General features: G+C 51.8%; 1 protein-coding gene across 2 annotated transcripts in view; it reads right to left on the reverse strand.

The window, feature by feature from the left end:
- Positions 1-14,477, reverse strand: part of LOC126639299 (fer-1-like protein 4) — a 35,056-nt gene that overhangs the window by 2,372 nt on the left and 18,207 nt on the right. Inside the window, exons 24-42 of one of the 2 annotated variants that reach the window (XR_007628773.1) lie at positions 14,148-14,282; positions 13,131-13,304; positions 12,762-12,878; positions 12,291-12,452; positions 11,813-11,972; positions 11,054-11,157; positions 10,550-10,681; positions 9,899-9,947; positions 8,668-8,774; positions 8,199-8,330; positions 7,368-7,478; positions 6,806-6,933; positions 6,178-6,348; positions 5,272-5,426; positions 3,427-3,605; positions 3,284-3,315; positions 2,487-2,572; positions 1,445-1,543; positions 1,159-1,191 (exon numbers count right to left, since the gene is read on the reverse strand). Coding sequence is in view for 1 of the 2 variants with exons in the window: in XM_050313990.1 (XP_050169947.1) it covers positions 950-1,191; positions 1,445-1,543; positions 2,487-2,572; positions 3,427-3,605; positions 5,272-5,426; positions 6,178-6,348; positions 6,806-6,933; positions 7,368-7,478; positions 8,199-8,330; positions 8,668-8,774; positions 9,899-9,947; positions 10,550-10,681; positions 11,054-11,157; positions 11,813-11,972; positions 12,291-12,452; positions 12,762-12,878; positions 13,131-13,304; positions 14,148-14,282 (2,443 nt within the window). In the remaining variant the exon portion in view is untranslated. Of the gene's footprint in view, positions 1-949; positions 1,192-1,444; positions 1,544-2,486; positions 2,573-3,283; positions 3,316-3,426; positions 3,606-5,271; positions 5,427-6,177; positions 6,349-6,805; positions 6,934-7,367; positions 7,479-8,198; positions 8,331-8,667; positions 8,775-9,898; positions 9,948-10,549; positions 10,682-11,053; positions 11,158-11,812; positions 11,973-12,290; positions 12,453-12,761; positions 12,879-13,130; positions 13,305-14,147; positions 14,283-14,477 lie in introns of those variants that run through there. The other variant, XM_050313990.1, reaches the window with a different exon arrangement.

Genomic DNA, 14,477 nt, shown 5'->3' on the forward strand with positions numbered 1-14,477 from the left:
AGTTAAAAATTATAAAATCTGGGAAATGCTTTAAAGGTTTCAAGCTTGTCTTACATCTGCAACAGCCTCAGTTCATTTCCCTGTTTGGTCTTGTGTCCCTGCTCGGCCTTGTGTCCCTGTTCTGCTTGGGATGAGATTGTAAATGCCAGAAATCATTGCAATTGCTACCTAACACTTTCTTCAGTGCCTGACTAGCATGGCTGAACCACTGGAAGTGCCTCATGGAGGAAAAACCCCTTAAATACACCATGGAAGTTTGAAGAATAAAGAGAGTTTTAACCCCCCGAAGAGAGGGTAGGGCAAAGGGGCTGGTTTTTAACGGGGAGGTCAAAGTTTGAAGAAGGGACAACTTAACAGAGTGCTACAAACTTGGGGAAGTGGGAGAGAATCAGCAGCACTTCTGTTAGAATAGTGTGGGTGGAATCATCACTAGCCCAGTGATGATTCAACACCAGGCCTTGCTGCACACCCAGCTCAGCAAGTCTGATTGCTGGGAAGTACCAGAGCATCCAGGGAGCTCTGAGCTCCCAGAGATGGGGTGCTGCAGCTCAGGCAGAAATTGTCTCCCAAAGGTTGTCAATCCCTGTGCTGGCAGCATGACCTCCTGGGAAAACTGCTCCTTGGCCCATCCTTAGGGACCTGCAGATCTAAGTAGGAGCAGGGGAAATGAGCAAGCTTGTTGGAAGGGTTTTAAGGAAGCAGAATCTGGAAGTCCTGCAGTGCGACAGGCCCTGAGAAAGGACACCAGGGCCCTGGGACAAGCATGCAAGCATATCTGTGGAGGAGAGGTGTGTGTCTCCAGGCTCTGTCTAGAGCTCACATGTGAGATACTAGCTCAGGTGACTGCTGAGCTGACAAGCTTGATCTGGTGTTCCTGGTGTCCCTTCTTAGAGAACCCCAGGGAAACGCAATAATACCCCAGCAAGGTGAGGGACAGGTCACCCCATACCTAGAAAGTCATTGGCTGAGATCCTGTCGTAATCCCAGACCTGGAGGACCAGAACAGCCGGTTCCCGAAACTCTGACTCCTCCACAGAGAAGAGAGAGCCCTTTTTCTTGTAGGTGATCTCCTTCTCAGTCGGGAGGTAGTTGAAGCGGAAGATGAACCTCCAGTTGAAATTGCCTTCCCCGGTCAAGGAGTTGAAGTGGACATCTGTCTCCTGCTTGTCGTGGTCAAGACCCTTTATCCAGCTGCAGGAGAAACTCAGTTACCTCTGCCAGCCAGCCCCAAAGGCAGAGCAGAAGGATGGAAGGGCTGAACTCCGCGGGGATAGCAAGAAAGGAAGGGTTGAAGAGTCAAAGCAGAGCAACACGGGATCAGCATCTCTGGGGGTACAGCAGAGGACTGGAGTGGGCACCTCATGCCAGTGCAGGGAGGCTCAGAGAAGGCAGTGAGGGTGTGGGTCAGGGAGGGTTGTGGCCTCTGCCCTGGATCCCATCAGACCTTTTCACGTAGATATCACTCGAGGTCTCTCCTGTTACGGGGTTGACATCATCCAGAATCACGTTGTCCGTGTTCCAGATGATCACACGCAGCTCGTAGCTGTGGGAAGGACACAGAGCTAAGTGAGCCACATCCTCCTGTCCTCGGTGCCTGGGAGGGCAGGTCAAGCAGAGCAGCAGGACAAGAACCTTCTTAGCACTGTGGTTCTCTGCCAGGGCTCCTCTGGCCAAGCCCAGCCCAGCAGTCTCTCTACCAGGCAGAGAGCCCTCCCTGAGCGCTACAACTGTACAAGACAAACACCCACAGTCAGTAAAGGCAGCTTTTGCAAAGCAAACCCCTGGTGCCTGGGAAACACACTCAGCACTACTGAGCCATAGGAGCACAGAAAGGCTTGGGCAGGAAGGGACCTCTGAAATCTCTGCTCCAAGCTCCTACTCTACCTTCAGGGTAAGTCAGATTGCTCGTGGTCTTGTCTGCATGAGGTTTTAGCACCACTAAGGAAGGACATCCCAGCACATCTTTGAGTCACTTTGTCCCTATTCCAGGATAGTTTCAGTGGGAAAATGTTTTCCCTGTATGCAGGTGGAGTTTCCCTTGCTGCAGTTTGTGCCTGTTATCTCTTATCCTTTCAGGTGCATCTCTGAGGAGAATATCGACCCTTCATCCCAAAAGCCCCATTAGATCTCTGAAAACAGCAGATTTCCTCCTTCAGCTTCACCTCTGCAGGTTCCCAGAGGACATCTGTCCACCAGCCAGAATAGACTCAGTGGGTAGCTCCAACCTGTGTTTCTACCAGGTTCATGTCCAGCTGCAGAGACATTAACCTGCCCTTCCCAAACCCTTGTGCAGCTCCAAGTGCTCATGGCTCATGCTGATGCGCTCAAGGGCCCATCCCGTGGTCGGAGCTGCAGCAGAGAGGAGGGCTGCACGCCGTGCCAGCACAGCCCCTCAGCCTGTGCAGGGCCCCGTGGCACCTCCCACCAGCCATGGCAAGGGACAGTGACCCTCCATGCAGCCCCAGCCCCCCCCTCACGGGCACCACCTGACAGGCAGCCGTGGCTTGATGTTGACGGGCGGCGGTGCAGGGACGTCGGTGGGAAACATGTCAATCCACATGTGCAAGGAGCCCTGAGGAGACACCAGAGAGACTTCAAAAGACAGACCACCCTCCAGCTCTTCAAGGAGCAAGGACTTGATCCTGCACAGAAAGCCCTCACCAGAAAGCCACTGCTCGGTTCTCTCTGTTCCCAGCACTTTAGAGTGACCTGCAGTTGGATTTTGGACGGGGGAAAAATTAAAGCTACCAAAAATTGCTTACTTCTGCTCCCAAGAAAAACCATTTCACCTGCACTGAATCCATTTCAAAGAGGGGCAAACATGTCCCTCTGGATCAATAAGGAGCATATGGTGATGTAATGCTTAAGCAAAACCAAGAAAACTAAAAAAGGTCTGACTCTGCCTCTCCACTTGCATTTCCAATGCCAACCAAAGCCAGCACCACTGCAGAGCTCTGCTTTGTGCAGACCTCCAGCACCTGAGGAAGCAGATGTTCAGTGCAGGACATTAAAGTGCATGAAAATGCAGTTCAGATGACTGCATTACACAACACCGAGGGTGGATGTTTCTCCTCCAGCTCACTGTCACGTCGTGCCCCAGGGAGAGGCCGAGGGGGCAGAGTGAGGAACAAAACAGCAGTGAATAGGGACAGTGCAGAGGAGGAGGCAGGGACACACCACCCACGTGGGGACAGGGCTCAGAAGGAAGAGCAGGTCTATTGCCACCCACAAAACATCTTTGTAGTAGGGCCAGCCATCCAAAGGCACAGCTCTGGTCACCCACCCAGGAAGGAGCAATGTGTGGGATTCGTGCCACTGTGAGGAGACAAAAGCACAACAGAAGACCAGAGAGAGTGCAAGGAACCAGCTGATTAGAAGGTCCTTCCCCAGAACAGTGTCTGGGCTGGGCACAGAAACACATCTCACCTGCACAAGCCCAGGGTTCTCCGGGTTGTACAAAGACCGGATTTCCACGTGCTCTGGTACCAGCTTGTACCCATAGCCTGGCATCTCTTCCCAGTGCTGCAGGACGTACAGAGCCTTGTGTTCATCATCCACTGAGCAGTTCCCATCTGCCACTCCTCTCTTGTTCCTCACAGAGGCCTCTGCAGCAGGACACAGCCAGGGAGAAGATGAAGGTTTCTGGCCAGCCAGAGTCACAACATCAGTCACCAGCTCAAGAAATGGAAGGTGAGGGACTGTACAATCAAGCACCTCCCCAGAAAAACAAATGGGGAGAAACAGGAGGGCAAGGATGAAGGGAATGAGTTCAACATGTTGCAGTGATGAGAGAAATGGTAGGCAGGAAGACAAACAAGCCAAGACAAATACAAGGAAAAGGGCAAAAAAGAATTTATTATGGCCCTAGGAAAAAGATCCAGGGGATATGGAGAAGGATGTGACCCTCTGAGGTAGTCTCTGTGGTAGCACCAACAGATCCATGGATGAATTTTTGCCCTAGAAGTGCTCCAGGAAAGCATTTCTTGTCACTCAGCAGGACACACAGCCGTGCTCTCCTTTAAGGAAACCTTGGTACAATAATTGACTTGGTTGGCAGTGAAGCCAAACAGCAAAGACCAAATCCTGCTGTTGGGAGAAAAGCAGGAACCAACAGGGGAGAGTGCAATGACCCACCCACCCCTGGGTTTATCAAGATCATCTGCCTTTGGAGATCAGTCTGAGACTTCAACCCTTCAAGCAGTGCTCGAGCACAGAGAGGTTCGTGGGCCACCAGCTCCAGCCACACTGGAATCAGAGCCAGCTCTCAGGGAACACCAGCAGAGCACCTCATTTCCCCCTCCCTGAAAAAGGGGGAAAAGGGCTCCTTTGGAGTCTCCTTGCTCTCTCCTGAGTGGGATTTCTTCCCCCTTCTTCTCATAAGCCACAGAGACCAGTGGAAAACTGAGAGGAAAAACGAGCAGGAGGTAAAGCTGGCTGTACATGTAGCTGTCCCCTCTCTGGGCAGGTCAGGCCAGGAATCATCCTCCCTACTGGCTACACAGCACTGCCTTGCAGTACCCAGCCATCCACAGGCAGGCCAGAGCTGCTGAGCATCTTCTCCAGGCTGGATTCAATTGCACAGGTGTTGGCACAGCAGGGCCTGTGCTCAGGGAAGTTCTCCAGCACTGCTGATGGAGGCTGTGAAAGGCTGGTGTGTTCTTGGATATCTGTGGCCCTGGTTCATGGTTTCTAGTGCCAGTTCCAGTTGGAAGGAAAGAGAAACAGCAAAGCAGGAGCTGCCCACAGGGTGGAGATTGCCAGTAGTGAGAAGCAGTGTGGAGCCACCCACGGCACCCACAGTCACTGGAAGCAGAGAGCATCCCTGGAGAAAGTCAGCTAAAACCAGGAAAGGAGATGGAAAAAACATCTCCTGTACAAAAAAAACCCAAACCAAACCAACCAACCAACCAACCAAAAACAAAAAACAACCCACAACCAAAAAAAAAAGGACCCCATGACCATCATACCACCATGCAAGTGGGTTTACTTTGACCCACCCACAGCCTGGGAAACCACTTTGGGACTTAAGGGCCTGCATCACATCTCCCCCCAGTGCAACAGCATCATCCACTGAAACCAGGGCACTGAACACCAAGGATGGTCCCCTGGTGACCCAAAAAGCCGGGCCTTGCAGGGCACAGAGTGGGAGAACCAGCGGGGACACCTCGGGGAAGAGAAGGTGGTGGCTGCCAGACCTCCCACCAGCACGTGCACTGCTGAGCACAGGCAGCTGTTCAGGGGAGCCATCATTGTTCACCAAGCCCTCTGTACCTTCAGGAAAAGCCTCTGGAGGGACCTTGAATATTTTATTGTCCACCTTGACCTCCTCCCATCTGTACTCTGGAGAAGGAAGTGAGTTCTTCTTGCATAAACTATCCAAGATCTGCGTGGGTTTGAAAGCATCTCGCCACGCGTTGTAGCCATTCCTGCATGGAAGGAAGAACATCAAGAACTTCTTTGGCTTAAACACAACAGGGTTTCTTTCTTGGCTGTGAAACACCTCTCTTCCCTGCAGCACAGGCTGTTCCACTGGAGCCCTGCTCAGATGTTCAGTGGGAAAACCCCAGGTACACAAAAGCTTGATGAATGAAAATGTTAACAACTCTGTCCCACAACAATCTGGACTTGCACCCCACAGAACCATTACCTTCAGAGCAGCAACAGGAGCAACCCCAGCTGCAGTTCTTAAGGGGGAAAGAGGTTTTAGCTGTGCTGGGGACTCAGCTCCATGCTCACAGATAATCCTTCAGTTACGATAGGAGAAAAGTTGTTTATGGAACACTGGCCAAAGACACAAGAGAATCCACATGGAATGAGTTCAAAGGAGACCAGGTGTTCTGAGTGTCAGTGCTCACAAAATCAGCTGCTGCCAGAGAAACTGCCATTGTCTCTGAAGGTCAGTGTCAAGTGAGCACTTGTCTCACAGAACACCAATGCGAAAGCATTAAAGAACTTTTTTGCTATTTTACGCGAAGTGCATTAGTCTGCAGTAGGAATTAGAGCTATCACAGGAAGGGTAGCAGGTAGGAGTCTAAAGAGATGAAATTATCCATGTAAATTGATCAAAGGAGGTTGCAGGGGCATGTTCTGTCCCGCAGAACAGGAGCAGCTCTGTGTTACCCATACATGGCAGGTGACAATGAGTCTCACACCCCTGTGTGTCCCAGCGGTACCTACGTGTCGTACTGAGCAGCCACTCCACAGTTGGCCCTGTGCTTGCTGTAGAATCGATTCTCCAAGTCAATCTTGGTCTCCCCGATCAGATCATCAGATCCAACTAAATCATGGTCAAATATTGCCACGGTGAGTTCTGATTCCATGGGAAAGGAGACTGTCAGCTCCACAACTCTGGACAGAAGCAAAGTGCAATTAGCAAAGAGGGTAGAAATGAAGAACGTGCTCTGCTTTGATCATCCCACACTGATTGTATTTGACAAGTCAACTGACAGTTTATTTCTCTCTAAGTTTAGTGTGTGCAGTTTTCAGTGTGCACTCCTTTGTTCAAACAAAGGAGTTGCTTTTCCAGGAATGTATGCCCTCTGATAGAGGGCCTGGAGCTCGGGAAAAAGGTCTCCAAGGCTATGGTTTTGCTTGGCCTTCTACTTTTAAAACGAGCTGGCCTCCTAACCCAAAACATGATGTCTCCTGAGTTAGCTGGAGGCAACAGACACACCCAGGACCTTTGTAATTCAGCACAAGATTTTCCATCAGAAAGGAAGAGAAGACCACACATCCTGGGCCACATTCCAAGGCCCAGATTTGCAGTATTCCTATTGAACCTGAGAGATGAAAACTTCCTGCGTACTCTCCAAAGACAGGATTGAGCTGCTTTGGGATGTATCGCTCCTTTGTGTCCTTCTGCTCCTGCCCCACCGTCACCACCACGTAGGGGTCTGCCTTGCCATTGGGGTCTACTGGAGACAGATGGGTAGCCTGGAAGACAGCAGAGGTAGAGCTGCACAGGGCTGTGGAGAGCAGCCTGCACCAGGAACAGCGCACAGGCCCCACACCATCCGTGCCCTCCTGCTCAGTGCCCTCCCACTGCTGCCCCGGCAGTGACACAGGCACTGATTCCCACACAGATCCTCACTCAACAAGCCCCTGATGTCTCCAGCTGCAGGCCCAGCTACTTGCTGGTTGTAGATATGAAAAGCCAAAAAATACCCATCTGGGTTTTCAGCACCTCCTGGAACTACAAAGTGTGGAAGACCCTTCATGAGCAGGTGACTCCCACCGGGCTGGCAGAGGCTTCAAGCCACGTTTTTCACAAGTGCCAGTGCTCAGATTTACTGAGCAGAGAGTGGCAGGACCTCCCCAGGGAAGGGAGAGACCTCCAAGCATTACTGCCACCCCCACCAGAGCCTCACCTTAACAATGTAAACTCTCACAAGAACCTTGATGGGTCTGTTCCTTGGAACTCCACGGGAGACCTTGGGCTCTGGGCCAGCTTCCTTGCTGGGGTAGACATAAAAGGAGCCCTGCAGAAAAGACATTGCAAGTGACAGCCAGATACAAAAGGGATTATCTCAGATGGGATTGGAGCCACCAAGACCAGCTTCACCTGCCAAGTAATAAATCAGAGCCATGCAGACCACAAACCCCCTGTGCCCATGGGGACAGTCCTTCTTAAAGGCCCTGTAAGTCCACATGGTCCAAGCAATCCCTGCTTGCAGTTTAGGTTGCAGTCTGTCAGACCAGTGCCAGTGCCAGATCTGAGCATCTCCAGCCACTTTGGGCTGCCAAAGACAAGGAACACCAAAGGTTTTCTGGGGACCTTCTCAAATCAGCTTATGAAGTTGATATTTGAGAGTCCTCAAGAGCTCCTGGCTGGGAGGATGATGCCTCTTTTAGATAAGTTTTGCTGATTTTAAAACCAGTGAAGCTCACTAATTCTTATGTGCATACTGAATATACCCAGAGGCTCCAACCAGAATGAGTCCTTTTTGCTTCATGCTTTCTCTTTGCAACAGCTAAATAGTCTAAATCAGATAGATTTGTCAACTAACACAGGACCACAGTACACAATTGCTTCAACAGGCACCAACACCTCCCCGGCCATGCCACAGCACTGTCTCACATCATCCTGTACACCCACGTACTCTCTAAGGCTTTGCTGGTGCTGGCTTGCTCTAAAATAAAAAATATCCTAAGGATTTTCTTCCACAAGCAGCACAAATGTCACCCAAATGATGCAGTACCTTGTACTTGCCCACAAAATATTCATCCTCATTTCCATCTTCGTCTTCATTTGCTTTGCCACGATGTAGGGGGAAAATACACAGCCAGTCTTCAAAATTACCAAACTCATTTTCCAGCTCAGACTTGTAGATCTGAAACAAGGAGAAAGAAATTTTGAGCCTTTTCCTGCCCTCTTAAAGGGAATGAAAGTCTGAAAGACCATCCTTTCTCTGCTTCAGTCGTTTCACCTGGTCCTACCTTACCCCTGCATTACTCAGTGCAGGGTGTTATGGTTTTCCTGTATCCCCCTGGGGCCAACACTGGATATGCACACACATCTCAGCTTGGCTCCAAGGTCTCACTGCATGTTTGAAAGCCCACGAAACACACTGCAGGTTCTCCTCCCACTGTAAATTCCACTGCAGGAAGGTGAGGAGGACATGGACAAAGGGCCAGGGTTGAAAGAGGTGAGGTCACCCTGATTGTCACCTGAAGGGTGGCAATGAGCTTCCTCTTGGGCTGAGCAGGTTCAGCTTCAACCACTGCCTCGTCCTCTGCTTCCATGTCAATGCAGGATGCATTTAAATTCCCTCCATCTAGAAATGGCAACGAGAGATTAGGAAATGCTCTGATATTGCACATAATTTCAAGTGTCTGTACATGAAATCACCCCAGTCAGAGCTTCTGCTTTCACCCAAGGGCTTTGAGCCACCCCAGGGCAACTGGAGTTGCAACTGCAGCAGCTCAGCTATCCCAGCAGTGCCTGGCTTGGATGGTAGCAGGGACAAAAACTGCCTGCCTGAGTGGCTGCTGTTCAGAAGGGAGAGGGCAGAAACCAAACAGAGGCGGGTGGCTGGCCCAGCCCACAGGTACTGTCAGGGAAGGCACGGAGCAGAGCTCACCCTCCTCCTTGGATGGGTGCTTACCTGCTGCACTGCTGGTTTGGGTGGCTCACTGAAGCACCACTGCCACTCTGGGCACAGGCAGCTGAGCCTGAAGAGACTGTGGCTAACCCTTCTCAGAGGCACCACCAAACCAAGGGCAGAGTGGGGGTGTTCTTGTCCCATTTCTCAAGGCTCCAGATCCCTTGAGCACTAATGGCATGCAGGTACCCTCCAGCCCTCCCCCTAAATAGGATTTACCTCACTTCTGTACTTATTGTCTCACTTTCCCAGATCGTTTCTGGGTGAGTGGCTGCTGACACCTCTGCCTACAGCTGTAACACTGCTCTCAGTCACAAAAAGGTCACTATTGCTGTCCTTCTGTTACCTCATTGTGAATCCTGTACCCTGGGTGAGTGTCCCACGTGCACAGGGTGATGCCCAGCTCCCAGACACTTTTGCCTGTGCCCCATCCTCTCTCCATCCCCTCACTGCTTCCTGACAATCCCCTGAACCCTGCAGCTGATTTTTCTGCAGGTTTCTGCTCACTCTGGAAGGCACTTGCTTTAACACAATTTTACACGACTCCACTGTTTTCCAGGACTTTTCTGACAATTTCCCAAACTTTTTTGAGGAAAGTTTGGTGTTTTCCCTTGAAATAGCTTTTGTTAGCCCTTGCCAAGGTCTCCAGCCTCTCTACTCACTTTTGTGTTGGTGTTGCTGAATGTTGCAAGGCTGATGTCTACACAGATGCCATTTCCACAAGCCCAGCACCCTCTGGGGTAGCGAAAGTTCCTGGTTCTCCACACAGAAGAGCTGGGTGTTGCTAGAGGACTCACCTGCATCATTCAGGTCATCATTCTCAGCATCTTCTTCATCGCTGTATGTCTGAAACACATGCAAGCAGTTACCCCAGAGCCCTGACAGCAAAGGCTTCTCCTTCCAAGCACAGGACACTGACAACACCTTCCTGCCAGCAGAGTCAGTAATGCCTGGCCTGGGATCATTCAGTAATAACATCATTGCAGGACAGTATCTAATGAGTGTCTTAATCATTTTTCCTTCTCCCCAAATCCTCCTGCTGGCTTCCTTTGATTGGGATTCGAGGGGCACAGGGCAAGGAAGGAAATCTGGAGCAGACCTGCTCCCATAACACATACTGGGACACAACCAGGACAGAGTAACCAGCATGAATGCCCCTGTTAAACTCAGCATTGTCACATTTTCAGCTAAAGCTGTCTCATTCTCACACCACTTGGGCCCTCAGCCTCAGGAAAGTTTCAATATCCACTACCTGCTGAAATCAGCCCACCTTGTAGATGATTGTTACCTGCCTACCCTAGGTATGCTTGACACACAAGAGCCCACATCTTCCTGCAGACTCCTGCATGCCAGGAGAGCTCCTGTGACACTCAGCATTGTTGAAAACATCTTCCTCATGCCAGTGCAGCCTCTTTTCTCCCCTGTTGGCAGCTGTCACAAAACACTACCTGGTTGTAGAGCTCCTTCAGGGATGCATAGTACTTGGACCACCAATCCAGTTCTTCCACTTCTGGTTTTTCCTCTTCATATTCCTCTTCCTTCTTCATAAACTTATGAATACGAATTTTCCTCAAAGGAGCCTTTAAAGAATGGAGAAAAGAGTTCAGAGGGAGGAAATGACCGCCCAGGACACCCAAGCACCCTTCTCCATGCCCTGGGATCAGCTTTCAGTTAGAGCACAGGAGGCGCAAAGCTCCCTTTGGCCCCAGGTTTGTGCCTTGCTACAAAAGCAGCAGCTCTCAAGGCACAGGGCAGGTGTCCTTCACCATCCTGTGGCACAGCCACAGCAGATGGCAGTGCCAATGAGCAGGCAGGAGCGAGGAGTGCTTGGCCCCAGAGCAAGACCTGGTGGTCGAAACCTAACTCTGAACTTCTGAACTTCCTTTTTCATTTGTAACCTTCAATTTGGCTTCCCAGACTTCAGAATTTGTTGGGCCCAACACGTCACTCACCTTTGCCAGGCTAAGGGAGTGAGTGCTGGCACCTGGGTCACCAGCTGCAGTTCCAATGTTTACCACAGTCTGAGAGGGAGGACGGCGGGATGAGACTTTCCGAGCTGAGATGAAAAGAAAGAGCTTCCTGTTTCCATGCATTTATTTCTGCCCACTGCTCCCTACTTTTTGGCCACAGGAAAACACTCCCTGCTAACACACTATGTTGTGATTGATTTTAAAGCTTTTCATAGCAGACACTGCAAAAAAACCTATTGGAAATCCAAGTACAGTACTGAGACTGGCCACCATCCACAACATGCTTGTTACTGACTCCCAGGAATTCAGAACTCTGAGATATACCTTCCCTGTGCAGAAAGGGCCACAGCTGGAACGATCCTTTGCTTCTTTCCTTTCACGCTTCCAGATCAGGAGCTCTGGCTGTTGCTACCACAGAGCTACTGAGCAAAACCATTACCCAACGAACAGACCTTGAGCTGACAATGTGAGAGAACTGAAAACCTTTCAGTCCTTGGTCCTAGTAGACCAGCTCCCTAAAGATGGAGGTCTCACTGGGTAATTTTTCCCTTGTGAGGCCCTGGTGGTGAGGCCCTGGCACAGGTTGCCCAGAGAAGCTGTGGCTGCCCCATCCCTGGAAGTGTCCAAGGCCAGGTTGGATGGGCCTTGGAGCAACCTGGGCTAGTGGAAGGTGGGGGGAATGGTTTTGTCAGTAGCAAAACCTGCCTGTTGTCTCCACGAGAACCTCTCCAACCACCTTACCCCTGGGCACATCCTCTGGCTCCTCCTCCAGCTCTCTGGGAGAGAACTTCATCACATCAGACACAACGTGGCTCCCCACCAGCACAGTGCGCCCAAAGGCTCTCTTCTCCACCACGAAGATGCTGAGAGGAGGGTGCAGGTACACCTGCTCTGGGAGCTCCTGCAAAAGAACCATGCGTGGGGTTCACAGCAGCGAGGATGATCGGTCTGTGTCGGGCTGTCCACCTGTGTGTATCAACACAGGGACAGGCCTGACAGCACCTCGCACCTCTGCCCAAAAACCAGGCCATGGCTGAGGCAGCTCTGGGTGGGCAATTTCACAAGGGTTTTCATCTGCAGTTGAATCATGTGGCCACAGAAGACCAAAATCCCCGAGGTAGCTCCGCTCCTGCTACCGTGGCCCATGCAGAGGGGCAGTGCACGGGTGCAGCGTGGCCATGGTGCACCCTGGCATGGCAGGATCCCCCTTCCCACTCACCACATCCATGTATTTGACCAGCTCAGTGAAGTTGGGGTTCTCCTTGTAGGTCACGATCACCTCTGACTCCACCTTCTTGCCAGCACACTCAATGATCACCTGGGGCTCCACCACCTCGAAGAGGTTCACCCGCTTCAGGTCCCTCAGGCCCCAGAACAGGATCTGAAGCACAACATGAAGTTGCTGGGCTGCTCGAAACGTGCCAGGCCTGGCACAGCCGTTCATCCTGCACGCTGCCCAGGCTGCCACCCCCCTGCAGGACACAGCCCCAGGATGGGCACAGCTCCCCAGCCCAGCACGGCAGCTCTGCCTACCCAGCTGCTGACACAGCTCCTCCCTCACGCCAAGCACTCCACTTCTGCCACCTGCTCAGGCCTCACTGGCACATTTGAGGTCTAAAGCAGACTGCATCCCCAAGCCCTGCCCTCTGCCCAGCCCTGGGGGAGGCCAGTGCAGCAGAAAGCAGCTCACCTCGATGCGGAACTCCTTCAGCACTGGGCGGACGCCCTCAGGGATGATGAACCGGCCGGCACGGGGGTCTCCCAGGTAGTCAGGCTCCTTGGGCTCCACATCCTCAGACACTGATGGCTGAACAGGTGGACCCAGGACACACCAGGTGGTGAAAGTCATTTCTAGTCCATGCCATGCCATGCCCCTCTCCCTCTCAATCTGTTATCACAGGCTGTCCCTGCAGCCTCCCTTCAGTTGAAAGCTAGGTGGGGCCTCCAGCTTGGAATTTCAACTTGGAATCCACTGGTGAACCCTATGCAACTGGCTCTTACCCACACAGCTCTCCTCAGAGAGATGGCAACCACGTGCAGTTTCCTACAAGGTCGTTACCTCCAAATAGCCACTGTAATCCAGCTCGATCAGCTCAAAGGTGGCAATGAGCTCTCCTGCTGCTTTGGTGCCTCTGTAGAAATCAAAGAACTGCAGGGCAGGTTTGGTGTACGGCTCATCCACCAGCTTCACCTGGGGAACAGCAAAGGCCTGGCCAAGGAACTCGGGGGAGCCCTGCGGGAAAGAGGGGAGCAGGTCAAAGCATCCCTCTGTTACCTCAAAGACCACCACTAATTCCAGCCAGTCTGGAGCAGCACAAGACCACTCTGCTACTCCTGCCATCCTCTGCTTTGATTTTCTCTGCTCCATCCAGAGCTAGGAGCAGATATGGCATGCCTGCAAGCAGCTCCTCTTAGCTCCCAGTCCATCTCCACGCACAACTGGGTGAACAGCCTGGGACAATGCACCAGAGGACAGGCTTTGCCTCATCCTCTGCAGGCTGAATACACTCAGCTCTCCTCACTCTGTCCTGTGCTCCAGCCCCAAGCAGCTTGGTGGCCTCCTCTGGACTCACCCCAGGGTGACAGTGCCTGTCTGGTACTGGGACCCAGGAATGCAGCCAGGAAAGCTGCTGAGCTGCACAGCAGAATCTGGTGGGAGTTCTGTCATTAGCCTTAGGATAACAAAGAGGCCCAGGGGAGGAGTGTGACTTTAAGGCACTGATGAAGAGAGAAAAGGGAGGACTGAGGAGTGATGATCGATGTCACCTGCTGACAGAGGGGAAGGATCAGCTCTAAGAGATACCTCACTTCCCCCAGCCTAAGAGTCCTCTGCAGAGTGAGCCTGCCAAGGAAGTGGGGCAAAAATTGGGAGAGGCACAGTGCTTCTCCAAAAAGGAGACATGCTGGATCCAATGAGCACTTGTCAGGCCCTGGTTCAACCTCAGCCACAGTCCCCAGGACCCACGACCAGGTTGAGTCATGGAAACCAAACAGAGGTGTGGCAGCACTCACACAGAGCTCCTCTGCCTTCCCTGTTCTGGAAACAACAGGAGGAAGGCAGCATGGCCATACTTACAAATTTATTGTGGCTGAAAAGGTTGATTATAACTATGGGGGTCTCTGTTTTTAACTCTTCTTTTTTCCCATCGATAATGAGCTGGTCAAACAGAAGTAGCTCATTCCACATGGGGCTCAGTGTCTCCTCCAGCATCTGTAGAGAGAAAGGAGGCCTGAGTGTTCCAGAGCCAGTGGAAACACACCACATGCACTTTGTGAGTAGAGTGAGGAACCAGGGGCTGACCCCCTCTCCCACACAGCCACGTGTAGCTGGTGGCTGGCAGGAGGGGAGGTGGTAGAAGTGTGGAATAAGCACATGCCAATCCACTTTTGAGACCATGCTCAGTAG

This window comes from Myiozetetes cayanensis, unplaced genomic scaffold (assembly GCF_022539395.1).
Source record: "Myiozetetes cayanensis isolate MyiCay16 unplaced genomic scaffold, myiCay2020 scf19, whole genome shotgun sequence".
Lineage (NCBI taxonomy): Eukaryota > Metazoa > Chordata > Aves > Passeriformes > Tyrannidae > Myiozetetes > Myiozetetes cayanensis.